General features: G+C 50.3%; 1 protein-coding gene across 9 annotated transcripts in view; it reads right to left on the bottom strand.

The window, feature by feature from the left end:
- The window catches only part of nemy (cytochrome b561 family member no extended memory), a 141,763-nt gene that overhangs the window by 12,650 nt on the left and 112,971 nt on the right, over positions 1-16,142 (bottom strand). Inside the window, exons 1-2 of one of the 9 annotated variants that reach the window (XM_077658995.1) lie at positions 10,988-11,111; positions 1,098-1,124 (exon numbers count right to left, since the gene is read on the bottom strand). The exons of 3 other annotated variants lie outside the window; for them this stretch is intronic. In XM_077658995.1, coding sequence (XP_077515121.1) covers positions 1,098-1,124; positions 10,988-11,082 — 122 coding nt within the window. In that variant the 5' untranslated portion in view covers positions 11,083-11,111. Of the gene's footprint in view, positions 1-1,097; positions 1,125-3,101; positions 3,346-9,612; positions 10,008-10,987; positions 11,195-16,142 lie in introns of those variants that run through there. 5 more of the 9 variants (XM_077658992.1, XM_077658993.1, XM_077658996.1 and 2 more) reach the window with 5 other exon arrangements.

The raw sequence follows: 16,142 nt of genomic DNA, 5'->3' as shown, positions 1-16,142 counted from the left end.
TCAATTCTTTGTAGCGCGACCACAGCGCGGCTCTTGGCCAAGATTCGGAAGGCTCGGCCGAGTGCTTGCACTCGGCAATGCATATAGCTGTATTGTTTGTGCAATGTGGCAGACTCGCTTAAATACTTCAAAGGAGACTGTCATTCTCAAATTAACGGCCAAATAGATGTTCCTCCGTCAACACATGCTGACGAACCCGGAAGCTTTAGAGTAGCCTTTATCTCTTGACCTGCTTATTCCCTCGCCACAACAAAAAGACGCAGTGCAGGTGATCGCAAGCACTCGGCAAGAAAGCGGGTCCGGCTGACTGACTCCATGCGATTAGGAGCCAGCACGGGCGAATGGTGACGGTACAAGTTTGACTCAGAGCCGATCGTCCGCTCGGAGCTGGGTGTTAGCACCGAAGCGAACGTGTGCTTTCTCGATTACAGGCCTGCTTCGAACCTTAAAGATCAGCGGCACAGAATCGAGTCCAGTGTAGCGAACGACGCACCACCACGTTTGCCGCCGATAACTTTTTATCAGTTTCTAGACGGGGGCGTGAGGGGAAAAGCAAATATCCGGAAAACCTTTTCCTGCACATCGGTGCCGATAAACCCGCCCGGCGCAGCTTCGCAAGCCGGAGGCTGTAGCCGGCTCCGGCTACATGTGCTCGGTGCCGGAAATTTGACAAAATGGCCACATGTGCACACACATGCATATGCTATAAAACACTCAAAAACAGGATGTCAAATTCGTAGTTCTAGTGAAACGACGGCACACAAAAGAAAAATAAAAGATATGGCAGCAACTATTAAGAAGAACGAAGGAGCAAGGAGCATAACGGTGAAATAATATCAGGGGCCGAGCAAAGCGTATATACAAGAAAGGGGAAAAATAACCGAACCGAAAGAACACAAGTGTTGGAAGTCAGAGCGCCTCGAACGTATCGCATGCCCACGTGGTGAGAAGAACGTCAGTGATGAACCGAAGAGAACAGCGAAGTATGAGTGCCGAAGAAACTTAAAAGGCGGAGTGCATACACCAAACGAGCCAAATGAAGGAGGAAAGGATAGCACACACATATGTGCCATTGGTGGCGTAGGGAGTGTACTCACCTCGCGCGATACTCGTGCCGACTGTGCCTGGAACGACACAAACAGCGAGCCAGGTATAGTCAGGACTCTGTCCCACACAGCTGCACACGACACACTGGATTGACGGCAACGATCAGATAATAGTTTCGCCCAGCCCAGCAATCAGTTGCATATATTCCACGATAAGGCGAGCACAATGACGCGCGAGCCATACATAGGTGTCGATCGTAGTCGCGACACGATACCATTTGTGTTTAGTGGCATTCCGGCTGACAAATACGAATTTTTATATATGAGGGTCACTTAGCGCCCCGATAGTCGTAACTGCCCCTTCAGGCTTCGAGGCGCAGCTTTTCCCAAACAAATTTCGTGACCCTCTTAACGTGCGTCGAAATTTCAAACGGAGCGCATTACGCAATTCTATTGTTTCATTCTAGATAGTGAATAGAATTTTGTGAGGTATACATAGCAAGACTGCTCAGAGCACACGCACGCAATGAAGAAAACGCTTTACACATCTGAACATACGCGCACAGGGGCGTAGCCAGGTGGGGGGGGGGGGGGGGGGGGGGGGCTATGAGGCTTCAGCCCCATAGCCCCCCCCCCCCTTCCTGAAATTTTTTCGAACTGTCACGCACCGCTGACCAAAACAACCACCGGCGCCGGAAGTCATTCTAGATTTTGCCACCTACAGTGCCTTTTTCAGACTAGAAAAGACATTTTGACGGGAACATTGCTAAGTCGTGTTGGATTTCGTGGCAACTACCATGCACCTGGAGTCATGTAACGCAAGGGGCCCTATCCCAGCACAAACCTTTAAGGGCCTATTGATGGCTCGATGTTGACTAAAATTTCGGTGCGATTACTCGCAATACATGAACGGTGACAGCTGCTGCTGAGCAGTACGCTGGAACGAAGGACATCGTCATTGATGTTTTTCCCTGGCCGTTGCATATGTACAAAAATGTAGTTTCTTGAACGACAAACATTCATTAAAATATTTGTCCTCTAATTGCTAATTTCGCGGCCTTTACGTTTTTCATATCAGCGGCATGCACTGCTTTGCTGGTTCCGGACCGATATAGTTCTAGGCTTCGTGTGATATTTTATTTACTTAATACGCAAAAACATGGAAGCATTGGTGTCAGTTATGTCTGCCACGAGTGAACGATAAGGGGATAGCTGGTATGACATGATTACAAGACATAAAACTGAGCAGAGGACAAGACACATTAGAGAAGCAAAAAGGACGAGCTCGTCCTGTTTGCTTCTCTCCTGTGTCTTGTCCCCTGCTCAGTTTTATGTTTTGTAAGCATGTCTGGCACGATTTTTAAGACATACGAATACATTATTTTATTTTTAAAAATACATATTCCACTTGTCTAGACAGTGCGTAGCGTTATCTAATACACGATGGCGTTGTCAATGGCAATGCAGTTATTGTTGCGTTTGATACTTCCACTAATTCTACGAGGAGGCCGCGCTGCAACATAGCCCCTCCGAACAAAATTTCTGGCTACGCCACTGTACGCGCAGTATTCGCAATACAGCATATGCATCAAACTTCCAATCCAGAATGGTCCGTCAGAACAAGGTTCTTCCCTCGCAGGCTGTCATCGCGAAGCCATATTCGTGGAACGTTAAACGACAGACATTACCTGATAATCCTGCGACTCCGACCGTCGAAAAGCGGTGGCTGGCGTACGATGGCGACTTTCGCAACGGTATTTCAACTCGTGATCTTCACGCAATGGATATACCGCGTCATTAACGCGACAAAAAACTGAAGGAAACAAAACTTGTTAGCCAACGCTTGGGCGGACTTCTCGAATACAGCTCTACCAATACGCAGTGTTCCAGCGTCCATCCGGTTTAAATGAAGCACATTAACAAAGCGCGCACGCATACGTATTTAACCTGGTTGTTTCACGAGCACTGCGACATGAAAACCGACGGACAAACCCCGAAACAAAGACGCGGCACGGGATGGGCGCCAATTAAGGAACGATGAGGACAGAGACTCACCCGGGCCGGTGGTAGTACACTCGCTCGGGCGTCTCGTAAATGCGGTCTAGCACGTGCACCAGCTTGGTGTGTGCTTCCGCGTTTCTCGGCCGCATGCTTGTTCGCTCACAGCGGCGTCGCGGCACAAGCAGCGCTGCGCGGCCAGACAGCCGATTACAGGCGGCACCCGGGCGACAGTGTCTTTCTTCGCGCCGGCCGGCCGTCTGCGGTTGTCTCGCCTCCTCCGGGCGCGCACGCACGGACGCTCTTACGATAGCAGAGTCATCGTCGCCTGGTTGTTGTCTCGGGTGCAGGGGGCGCGACAGCGCTGTCGCCGTCCCGCGCGCGCGCTCTGATCGACGCATCCGTATTCGGTGACCGCCGCATCTACCCTGTCCGCCACGGCGCGCGCGTGACGTCAAGGGGTCGGAAAAGAGGGGGGTCAGAGCGAGTGCGTCCACCGCTACCGCCGTTACACACTTGCGGATGTGCAGTCGGTGGTGGGCGTCCCTGCGCCTATACACGGGGGCCACAGCCGAGTGAGTGAGTGGTCGATATACGCTGGTCGTCTTTTTAGTAGGCACGCGGTCGGTGAGCCTTTGCACTATACCTGTACGCGTAACGAGGCAACTCCCGAGAACCGCATGTCCTTGGACAATACGAAGTAAGCGGGGCACCGTTTTCTCTTGGGACAAGCTGCGACGTGTGGACAATTAATCGAGCTTTTCAGTTTGTAAATTTTATAACAAATGCTCCATGACGCGTGTCGACAAAAACCGCGTTGGTCGTGTTTTGTTTTGTTTTTGTGTGGCTTTTTCCCCCCAAAGAGCGACCGCAGCGACCATCGTCATACCACGATGCGGCGACGCGTGTCATGCGGCTTCTGACTGATCGCACGGTACTTACTGGCATTGCGCGCTGACACGATCAGCGATTTAAACCGACCTAAAATTACTTGGGAACATTATCCCAATGGGCACTGAAACTCCATTGGATGTCCTGTGGATGTTTGGGAAGTCCATGGGACGTCCAAGAGACTTAAAGTGCCCGTTGGGTTATATGCGAAGGTGGCATCCTCTGGTAATGCTTCTTGACACTCTGCGTAATCTCCCGACAGGAAACAAGGAAAAAAAAAAGCCAGCATCCCAGATGCCGCGTTCAGATAAAAAAAACAACAACAAAGAAATCGAGCCATCAATGTCGACAGAACAACGTCCCTCGAGTCATCTTTCCCCGCTAAATTGGAAGAGTGACCTTGAAAGCCCGCGGTTTTAAATTGGACGCCGGGAAGGGATGACGCGCGCGTCGCACAATGCGCTCTCTGTCCTCCCTACACTTTTAGAAAAGACATGGCCGACACGTGCTGAATGGTTAACAGAAACACAATGCCAACGTCATTGTTCGCGTCAGAAATACAATGTACACAAAACTTAATTTCATTGTCTTTTCGCTTCAGTCGAAAGCACTGTTCCACACATTCCAGCATATCCCTGCGCTGCTGTGACTCTGATGTCTGTTTATTTTCTGTAAAATCCATTCGAAAAGGGGCTGCAGTATTTGTAAATAAAAGAAACGTAGAAATGGCGACCGACTGTCTCGAGCGAAAGACGCAGAAATGATTCGCAAAATTTCGTTTCCCAAAATAAAATTTTATCGATGAAACCTAAGAGTCTAAACACTGGTTTTCAAGCCCTATTTGGACGACGAGTTGCGCGGAAGCGTGGAAGACGCTAAGCCATGAGACGTACCGGAAGCATCCACCATCTTTGTTTCGGGGGGGGGGGGGGGGGCAACAATAAACAATAATTCCAGTGCACCGTAAGAACGAATCTAATATAACAGTAGACAGACCATAACTATAGTTATCTACTATAGTTGCATGCCGTTCTGAAACAGTATATATAGACTTTCTGTGACCAGAATTTGAAAGAAATGAATGAAGTTAACCGTAACGCCACACCACCTTTGCTTTACTATATCCTATCGCAAAGAACGACTTGAGCTGCCTTTCTTACCGTGCTTGGCGGTTTTTCAGCGCTCGAGGGTATTGCAAGCATTCCCGTCAGTTTGCACGACATTTTTAGTTACGTATACTTTGCTCCGTTGACTAACATGAATGAGTGAGCTTTTATTTCGGGCAGGGAGCGGCTGGTTGGGATCAGGGAGAGGATTGTTAGGCTCCTGTTTTCAAATCAGCTCAGGTGACGCTACTACCCATGGGTGCTACTATAAAGTTACGACCACAGTCCGTAGCTGATGTCGAAAAACAGATTCTCATATTTCACGGAAGTCGAGCCTATACGAAGAAGCGGAGGTCGGTAAAACAACGGTATCGATATACATCAGCTTCGCAAACGGCGACATGAGCGCGTCAAAATGAAAAAGAAAGAAGAAAGACAAGGTGAGAATTCGCGAGGAAATTCGAACAGTCAGTAAAGCCCAGGAAATCTGCACAGCACTTCTAGTTTGTGCGGCAGCCACAACGTGTTGCAAAGCGCTGAGCGCGAAAAATTACCGCGGGAAATTCGAATCTTTGGAGCACCCCATTGTGTCCCTATGGCCGTCAAAACTCTGCGGTGCGAGTGCAGGAAGCATTTTATAAGCCGGTGTTCGTTATTGGCGGTGTTCGTTATTGGCGGCCGACAGAGGCGCCAGCTGGTGATGTCCAGGAAAGCTGGACTTGATTGAAGACGAAAACTGCTTCGCACTGTGTATGCTGCCAAACGCATGGCCGAGTGCAGCCATGCAAGGTCACGCGGCCCCTCCTAGCAAACTCAGCTCCAGAGTGGTTATCAGGAAATCAATGGCGCAGTAACTGCCACATCTCGGCGGGCACCTGAACCGCGCCGTAAGGGAAGGGATAAAGGAGGGAGTTAAAGAAGAAAGGAAGAGAGAGGTGCCGCATAGTGGAGGTCTTCCGAATGATTTCGACCACCTGGCGATCTTTAACGTGCACTGACATCGCACAGCACGCGGCGCCTTTTGCGTTTCCCTCCACCGAAACGCGGTAACTGTGATTCGGGGCAGCCACCCGAACCGCGCAGTACACGACAGAAGGGATGAGGGAGGGCGCGAAAGGGGGGAGAATGAAAGTCTCGCCGTAGCAGATTGGCTCCGGATCAATTTCGACCTCCTGGGCTGCGTCAAAGCAAGCAGTGTTTCGTGCCGCGACGTCTGCGAAGAAATTCGAACCGCGCCTTATCTCTAGACTGGCCGCCTTGAGTTCTTGGGCACCGCTTCGGCGACGCAAACCCCCGCTTCCCCGCACGATTATTGCTCCAGTGAGACCGTATTTGCCGCGAGTGGCTATCCAGCCAAACTCCATGCATTTGTACATTGAAAGCTTACAGTGCTCGTAACGTTCTGACATCAAGTTCTCCCTGTTGAGCACACAGACAAACATTATTACACTCTTACCATCGTTCGTATGGCATTCATGAAGAAGTAGCGTTATAGTGGAAAATTTCGCTCGCAACCGACTTTGAACATATATGTATAGGTATACCGTACCGGCGCCGCGGCATTCAGAGGGGCCTGACTAACATCGTGCGCACATGTGGAATGTGGGAATCTGTCAATGTGGCATCAAAAAAGGAAAAGAGAGCTGACGCACGGAACGAACGCATGACTGGACAGCGTAACACCTGCGGGAAGCAGCCACACTGACAGCCTGTGCAGCGTTCCTCAGTGTCAGTTTCTAACAGGTGACTTCATTAGCCTGAAACAGTTTGCTCTGGTGCTTACAGGCAAATGCGGACACAAAAACCGATTTCCGCGTTCTTTGCGACAAACGGTATACACAGCACATATCGCCTGTTTGCACTAATGTTCACATTAGCCTCCTTCGCGCATCTAACGTTTCAGCCACGCGAGGGCACCACGTGCCGCAAATGATCAAGGTGGAAGCTTGCCTATTTATAGTACCGAGAACTCTACGGCATGGCTCCAGTGCGAAGTATGATTGAAACACCATCGGTTTAGACGCTCGCGAAGCCCGAGGCAGTGTGACTGGAGCTCCCGCGCACGCGCGGTCACTTTCTCTCTTGCTTCCGTGCTTCTTGTAGCTTCTGATGAGAACACTGATCTATGGAGAGCGTTTTCGCTGAAGTCTAGTTAGCAGAGGCGTTTCGCAGTTAGCATCAGTGTGCAGCACTGCCCAAACAAGCGTGTTTATTTAGGTCAAACTTGTAGGCACCTTCAGGCCAGTCTATAAAAACGATGATACGTAAAATGCACCTAGAATCCACGACTATTCATTGCGGGATCCTAGCTGCGAACTTAACTTTAAAGCGGCCTCGAAATAGGGCTGAACAATATTTACGTACAGGGCCTTTTTTGGCTTTCCCTCTGCTCTCCGTGCTCCTATATAGCGTGCTGTTTTTTTAACGTAAAAATATAAAAATAACATAAGAATGTAGCACATGGCTTCATGACTGACCAATGATTGCTTGAGTTGAGCATGCTCAGCCGGGCCTGCCCGAATTTTTTCCTTACGCAAGACCACGATTTCTCCTCTATGGAAACCGGACATGACCCTGACTACGTCCACTGCAGGACGAAGCTCTCTCCCATTGGTCTCCAGATGCTCCTATTTGGTTTGGTTCTTGAGGATTAATCGTCCCAAAGCGGCTCATGCTATGAGTAACGCAGTAGTAAAAGGATATGAATAATTTCGACCGCCATGATTTTTTTTTTAACGTGCACTGACATCGTACAATACACGCCTCTATAGCATTTCGCCTCCAGCGAAATGCGACCGCCGCGGCCGGGATCGAACCAGCGTCTTTCGGGTCAGCAGCCGAGCACGACAAATGTTGAGCCACCGCGGTGGCTTCAATTACCCCCATCCTGTGCCAGCTGCGGTCACCCATAATCCCCGCAAACCTCCTAGTCTCGTCCGCCTGCCTGATTGTCTGCCGTCCACTCCTACGTGTGCCTTCTCTCCGAACCCACTCCGTTACCCGAAGGGACCATCGATTGTGTGTGCTGCGCACTATACACACCCTGCCCATGTCCATGTCATCCTTTTGATGTCAATAGGACAATTGGCATTTAATTCTCACTGACGCAAATGAGGACACATTGGGGGCTAACCCACAAAGTACGCCGAACTATACGCGCGCATGGAACAACGGAGGGCGTTTCGCCTAGCATAATCAGAGGCGCCGTCAGAACCTTTTACTCCAAACTATTGTCTTTTCTAACGCACCACATCGATTATGGCTACCGCAATTCTATCGCTCTGGCCGGCGAAAAGGCAAAATTCTCAGTTCCACCATGCAAATTCCTATGGTCGCATTGAAATAGCGTTCTTAACTCCAAAAGATAAGCCGGGAACGGTGTTCCGTGGTTGCCTCGATACAAACCCAGCAATTTTGTACAAAAGCATTATTTAGCGGGAAACCTATTATGAACGCGATTTTTCTTCATATAATGTAAGATTTCACTGTAACAATAAATATATGCGGAAATCACCCGACGGCGGTGTTGTATTTTCTTTCTATTAACGCGACAGCGTTAAGAAGCTCGTGTCGCAGAAAAGCAGGTGTCGTCGGCGGCGTTGGCCGTGAGCGAAAAATGGCGCATGTCGGTGGACACCCGAACCGCGCCATAAGGGAAGGGATTTTCCTTCCATTACGGCGCGGTACGGGTGTCCAGCGAGATATGTGAGACAGGCGTCCTTTCCTTAAATTGTCCAACGGGCCACGCGTCGCGCCGAACGGGCGTTGGCGTTCCGTGTACCCCTTGGCAACGCTGCAGCGCGCTGTCGCGTCCCGCTCTTAAGGTGAAGTGGTTTTTTTTTAATGAGTTTCGGGCGATATTCTATAGATTTGTGCCCTGTCAATTCGAATATGGCATTTAAATCGCCCGAAAACAATGACATGGACATTTATTTTCAAGAAATAAGCAGCAATCGCCGCAGGCAATTTCAAACGGGCAGTCTCCGCTCGTGATTGGTCGAAAGCTTATTGACGTCATCGTTGCCATCTCGGCTGTTGTCGTTTCACGTGCTGGGAGAAGCGGCGGCTTTTCGCAGCTGTACAGTTTATTTATCGACAGATGTTCGTGATTATGGAATCTCTGTGCTCTCCGAAAGATATTTGCGCTTCTCCGTATGTGTTCGAGCCCCCAGCTTCCACGCAGAAGTGACAAACGACGGAAAAATGACAGCTCGGACTCGACTGGTAGGCGAAGTGAGGTGGCAACTTTTTCTCGCGTGGGAAGCACCGACTGGTACGTAGTTATTTCTTTCTTGTAAGCGTACACCGGCGTGTAAATGAACAAACGAAAGCAAAATAATATATTACGCATTGTTGAAAAACTTGGAGTGCGTCATCATCCCGGATCCCCGGAGAACGCTCGGGCCGAAAGAATGTACTAGGCGACAGGTGTACCCACGCAGACGCACATTTAATACACCCCACGTGACACAAACACTAGCACGCAAAACTTACACAAGGACTATCAATACACACGACCCGGGAACACTGCTACTAGCGTTCTACTCTTAGCGGCCGGCGTTCGTGCTCACGGTTCGGTGCTGATGCAGCGTTGCGTGGTTCCAGCAGCCGGCGTCGAGGTGGCGTTCGAAGTGCTCAGGCCGACGAAAGCTGCTGTTAGTGGCGGCGACGCGCGTCTGTGCGCGAACACCGAAGGAACGACGCCAGGCTTGAACCAAGCAGATTTCACTGTGATGCCCATCGCCCGTGTCAGTGACAGGTTCCGGTGGTAATCCGTGCCACGAAAGTGATCTGAGCGAAGCATGCTGTTCCTTGAGGGCATGAAGTTCTTCCTTTTGACAGCTGCTATCCGCCGTTTAGCAAGCGCCTTGTCTTTAGGGAAGTGGTGGAATGCAACTTCGCCACGGCCACTTCTGTTGCTGCAGCCGTACGCCGCGCAGAAAAACGGCATGCTGAGCGCTAAGCTTTTTTACCCTGCCTTGGCCACTTGTTGCAAGCAAACTTATCACATACACTCGAATGCAGATACGAAAAAAAAAAAAAAAACGCGCGGGTGATGTCTTCTCAGCGGCGCTGGTCGGCTGGTCGCAGCAAAGGCACGGGGAGGAAATGGGCCGGGCTCATTGCAAGGCAACGATGACGTCGATTCTGGTCGCTTCCACTTGGCTCTCCCGACTTCCTTCGCGTTCTGCGCGTTGCGGGAGGCGGAGCATCAAGAGAACTTTATTCGAGCATTTTGTAATTTCTGCGTGGAAAATCGCGTAAAAAACTTCACAGACGTAAAATGTGATATGATAACATGATTAATGTCAAGTATCTTAAAGTTCTGTAACCTCTTCACTTTCCCTTTAAAGACGAAGCTTAAGCGTCCTCCAAACTTTTGTTTTTGCTATCGTCAAAAGCGCTCCCCATTGGTTTCCTATATATGGCAGTCTAAACTGTTCGATGCGATCGATGGAAGCACTATAAAAGAAATATTTTTGTATACATATCAGAATAATTGACCATTACATTCAGTATTTCTATAACAGTGTCTAACAATTTTCCAATTTTCAAAATTTTTTGTCCAAAATCGCTGGATATGCCTCAAATAGACGAGACGTATTACGCACTTGTTGCTAAGCCCCCCCCCCCCCCCTCCCCCTCCTCCCATTTTTTTGCTTTATCGTGCTTGCCTTTCCTCAATTGCCCCCATGCATTATCCTTATTTTTAGCACAGCTACCGATACTGAAATAAGCACTAACTTTAAATAAATCCTCTTACCTGCACCGGTCAGTCACGCTCCTTTTCACCTCCCGTTTCTTAATTTGGTCACTATTTACCTCAAGCATTTACCGCCGCATTGAAGCACACACATTCAAACGCGCGTGCTCAAATTCCACGTTACGTACAACCATATAATTTGAGAAGTCAGTTCACCCAAAGGCGGAAGCAGTTCAGCTCACCTGCCCTGAAACCATTCGTCTAGTTCCGAAGCGGGGCGATAGTGGACCGTTTCGAGTGGCCGCATTTGCAGGTCCATGCTTCTGTGCCGCAACATGGGCGATTTCCTTCACACTATCACGCGCTTATGGAATGTAGGCACCACGTTGGCCAAATGCGCACCCCTCCTTCACCCTCTTCTTTTTAGGAGTCGACGCAACGGTATATACACCTCCGTCACCAGGCAGCATGCGATTTAGGGACGGCACACAGCGAATGACAGGCGTGTGGAATTCAGACAGCGCAGCGTCACGGGAACCCTCGTATTTCAGTCACACGAGGCGCACATGTACGCAGACTGCACTCGTTGCCACGCGAATCGTGTATACGTGACCTCGCTTGCGAAGTACGCTTTTTGTGCTCTGTCGCCATCACAGATCAAATTCTACAGTTACGCATATAGTCGCGAAGTACAGCTTCGCATTGATATTCTGTATGAGAGGAAAGAACACACTAAACCATGCACACGATCTTCCCTGTCCCGTTTTTCAGCGCGCCCTTGAGGTCTTAAGTTGACCTAGATTTTTGATTCTTTTTTAACCGCCGGACGCCAATTTAGCCAGGTTCAAAGCCTCTGACTTCGCATTTTAACACAGCTGCTCTTTACCTCGTGAGCTTGAGGAGAATGCGTCAGCTGCTATATATATTGCGGATGTTTTGAGCAATTAAACAAAAAAAAACTATGGCAATCAAGGCCAATGTCACGTAACAGCCTGTCCCAGGGCGCATCGCTACATCACGGCTGCAGCTTCGATCAAGTAAACGTGGCGACTTGGAAGTGGCACGAACTGATCGGAGCAATATCCGTCACGCATCGCTTAGCAGGCCACGCGTGAAGTTTTCCGGGATCCTCAGTGTCGGCATTTCAGTTCCTACCACGTCTAACACGGATGACTATACTTGGCAGCTTCGGAGCCGAACGGCAAATTTCAAGTTCGAGGGCCACGATGACAGCTCGCAAGCGTGCCTTCTATGCCATGGGCTACTCGCAAACGTCATCTTCCGTGGAATCCAGGAACTCCGGAACGAGCGACTAAAGGAACGAAGCCCGTTGCACCCCAAGAAACAAACGTTCGGAGACACGCCTTTTGCTCCCTATGGCAAGGAGGCAAGCAGGGGTTGCGAAGAAGACGACGTGCAAGATGGAGCCGAGATGCCATATTATATGTGCCATTTACTTGAGGAGAAGAAGAAGAAGAAGCCGAGATACGATGTGCACCGTCGAATCCGCGGCGACAGCAACATGTGGCGCGGGAGATGGAATTGGCCCAGCATCGGAGGTGTGGCGGTTGTTCCCGTTACGTACGGTTTCTTTCTATACGCAAGCTGCTGCTTCCCTGGAGCCGCTCCTGCCGTTTCCGCTTCCTCTGTAGCCGCGTTTACATGAATGCGACAGAAGTCTACTCCAGTCCCCTTTTTGAGGGAAGGAGCCGGTTTTGAGAAGGAAAGGCGTGACTTCCCCTCAACAAGTGGGCTGGAGTCGACATCTGTCGCATTCATGTAAACGCTGTGTGTGCGTGTAGCTGCTGCGCTTCCTCTGTGCGTGTAGCTGTGCTTCCTCTGCAGCCTCTCCTGACGTAGCTGCAGTCCCTGTGTAGCCCCTCCTGCCGTAGCTGCGATCCCTGTGTAGCCTCTCCTGCCGTAGCTGCGATTTCTCTGTAGCCTCTCCTGCCTCCCCTGTAGCTGCTCCCACCGTTACCGCTCCGATACGGCGCGAAAAAAAATTGTTCGGGGGTGGCACTGCAGTGCAGAGGACAGGAAAAACAGTCGGTCGTAGTACTTGCAGACGGCACTAAGAAGGTACAGCACCGACTCTTAAGATAATAAACCGCGCCTCGCCTCCTGTTGAAGCGCCGGCAGCAGCAAGCGTTGGCCAAGCGGCGCCGGGCAAGCGATGACGCTGCGCGTCGCGCTAAAGAGAAAGCGGGCGAGGCGCTGGAAGGACGCCAGCCACGAGGAGACCTCCCGACTATTTTTCTTTTCTAGCCGCGGCGGACGACAGGGCCTTCACGCCCTTGACACCGCCACGTTCCTCGCGTCGCGAACTTTTTGGCTGCGGCGAGGCTTCCTGCTCCTCCGAGAAGCGGCCGGAGCCACACCGCTGGCTGCTACTTCTGCTCGGTTGTTTTTACCCCTTGTGTGCGCGAGGCGCCTGCCTGGCAGGAAGACGTTGTATAGCGCAGTCAGTCACTCTCTCTTTGCAGAGACTGCTTGACGTGGTCAGGGTCAATGGAAAGAAATACGAGTGAGCCGTATACACGCAGTATGCGCTACAAACGAGAATGAAAGGCAAGTGAAACAGCTCTCTAGAACGAACGAACTGCTGGCGCCTGCTGTGTATTTGCACTCGCGATAGTGCTTTTGACGGTGACCGCCAGATGACACGCGCGCGCGCGCACGCACAGTCTAGCGCGCTTTCCAAAGCTGGCTGCGGCCGCACCCATCAATATAGTGTTGTGTTAGACGCCACAGTTTAAGCGTTCATGGAATTGACAACGTCAGCCATTTCTGAATTTAGCACGAACAATGCCTCTATGCATGCATGCATGTATATATAAGTGTGTGTGCGTTGCAGCCTGCCGCTCTCGTTTACCTTTTTGCTACAGGCTCTCGCTAAGCCTTTTGTGGAAGCACAAAAGCCTCCAACCATCCAGAATCGCCTTTGATCCTACGAACAATTATCCTTTGATCGAAACAAAGCAAAAAGGCAGGTTGGGACAATATACGCTTCCCAGTCGTGCAAGAACAAAAAAAAATTGAACACTTGACCATACGTTGTGCAGTTATGCAGCTATGTGTGCACCGTAGCAATCTTTCCTTTCTGGAAAAGAGCAATAATTTACACTTTCGTCAAACACTGAAGTCTTATGTGGTATACTACTGTACCAGAGAGAAGTGCGTCTCAGAAATTTAACATAAAACCGTAGCGTGCAATTCAGCGTCACAACCCGTGGATTCAAGGAAGAAAAAAAACACTCAACCATGCAGAGACATGAAACAACACATTTCTACATACCATCGCCGTGTAGTACGCACTGCAGAGAAACTGGCGCTATACGGGCGTCAATGAATGGATCCGGAATCATTAACCTCCCTCGCACAATGAGCAGAAGCAAAGTGCTTCGCACCGTCTTGGAGTGCCTCGCCTTGCACCGCGCCCATGTATACGACACGCCCCGACTTAATCACCTCTAGAGCCCAACGCATCGTCGGCTAATATTAATTGCGTACTTAGGAGTCAAAGCTATCCGAGGAGCAACTGCCACGCAAAACAAACTGACGCAACTGCGAAAACAAACCCTTCCGCCGCGTTCGTCCCTCGCAAGTGCCCGAGCCTCGCCACGTTGTGCGTCCGGAATACAAAGCGGACGAAAGAAAACACCTCTCGAGTCCTTCTGCACACAAAGCGCCGCCAACCACCAAGCAGCACGAATGCCATAAGCTAGCAGTCGTCTTAATTACTTCCTCGCGTCGTGACGCGGAGCGCGATGCGCTGGGCCCGTCGCACATACACAATACTCCCCGGGAAGGCCACGCGGGCTCTTCGCAAGTATACAGCCTCACTGCTGTGGCATAGATTGTCGCACATCGGCACGCGCATGCGCATCAGGGAAGCCTCGCCGCTCGCAGAGCGGCATAAAGTGTTCGGTGCACCTGGTGCGCTACGACTCCTTATAAAAATGGAGACAGTCTATGGACTCCTAATAGACTATTGTCTTCCTATAGATATTTCTTTTTGAATATTCATAGTCTATAGACGCTCTAAAGACAAAAGTCTGCTAAAAGTGTAATGCCATAAATCTATAGATTGTCTATAGACTTTGTATTGCATATAGCCTTGTCTAGTGTCTGTCTACAGAGTGGCTATAGACTTTATAGACAAAAGCCCATGGACAGTCTATAGGCTGTCCAAAGAAATTTGTAAGGGACGCCAGCTAGACCCTCCGTCTGCGGCTGTCGCTTTCACAAAGAAACATTCAACCAGGGTGCGTAAATACGCGCTGCGTCGTGAGCGTCACTTCCGGGACGATCCAGTCCTCATTTCGGCGGATCCTTGCAGTTCAGAGTGCTAGTGGCCGTTCGTCAATATTTGCGGGCCTGAATTTTGCAGCGAAGCTGGCTACATACCTGCAGCCCCGTACTGGGGAACAGACACTTCACGAGAAACCCTTCGTCACTCCACATTCTTTCACCACGTTACTTTTGTACGAATTCCCCTCCCTCTCTTTCCTTTTAGCTCAGAAGGAACCGTCACGGAGTCCCAGGAGGGACGTGTAGTCATTTGTACTATACTTTTCTTCTAGCGCGCATAAGAGAAGGCGCGCCTTTTCGACTTGCGGAACAGAATAAGTGGGACCAACTGCGGCCGCAGTGTACCGTAGGCAGGTAGAAGCGGCTGATAAAGATGGAGGAGGAGCCGGCTCGTCATTGCATTACAATGGCGCTGCAGCTGGCCTGCATTATGCACAAGCGCCTCGTGTGCTGCAACGCGCCCAAAGAACGGTCGCCCGGGCGAGCAGGTCTCTTTTGGCGGACCGTTCATTAGCACACGCCGCTTCACTCCCGTCTGCGAGCGCGCGCGCAGTCATATTGTTGGGCTCATGAAGACGTCAGCTTATGAATTGACAACCTTGTTTCGGGAACCGCAGCAGCCACAATGACGGCTTTTTGAACGATAAAATGTCCCGCATAGCATCGCTGGAATGGTCGGCCAGCGCGCCCCTAATGTTGTGACGTCTCGGGACTGGAAAGTACGTGGTAATTACACAATCAATTCACGGCGCTGCAGCAATCAAATTACAACGCAGGTATTATGCAGGCGCATAAGCATATCAAAGAGTTTAATCTCGAAAAGGTTCTGGCAGCAGTATATATATATACGTTACATCGTTACATATTTCCAGGAATTAGTTCTCAAGAAAAATATTTTTCGTGGCGCGATCAGTCTTCCCGCAGTCCGAGCCTTTTTGGTTTTCAGTAAACGTCTTCATCATCCTCACCATCATCGTGGCGCGGTGTTGTCTAATGTAATCATTCGAGCGTCAGTCATCATACATTCCCACTGTATGGTAATATTTTATGTACAACGAGCATAATCCTTGCTCTGTGCCCAGTTCG

Source organism: Amblyomma americanum, chromosome 3 (assembly GCF_052857255.1).
Source record: "Amblyomma americanum isolate KBUSLIRL-KWMA chromosome 3, ASM5285725v1, whole genome shotgun sequence".
Taxonomy (NCBI): domain Eukaryota; kingdom Metazoa; phylum Arthropoda; class Arachnida; order Ixodida; family Ixodidae; genus Amblyomma; species Amblyomma americanum.
Note: the sequence above shows the minus strand (reverse complement) of the source record. Positions and strands in the feature narration are given on the sequence as shown.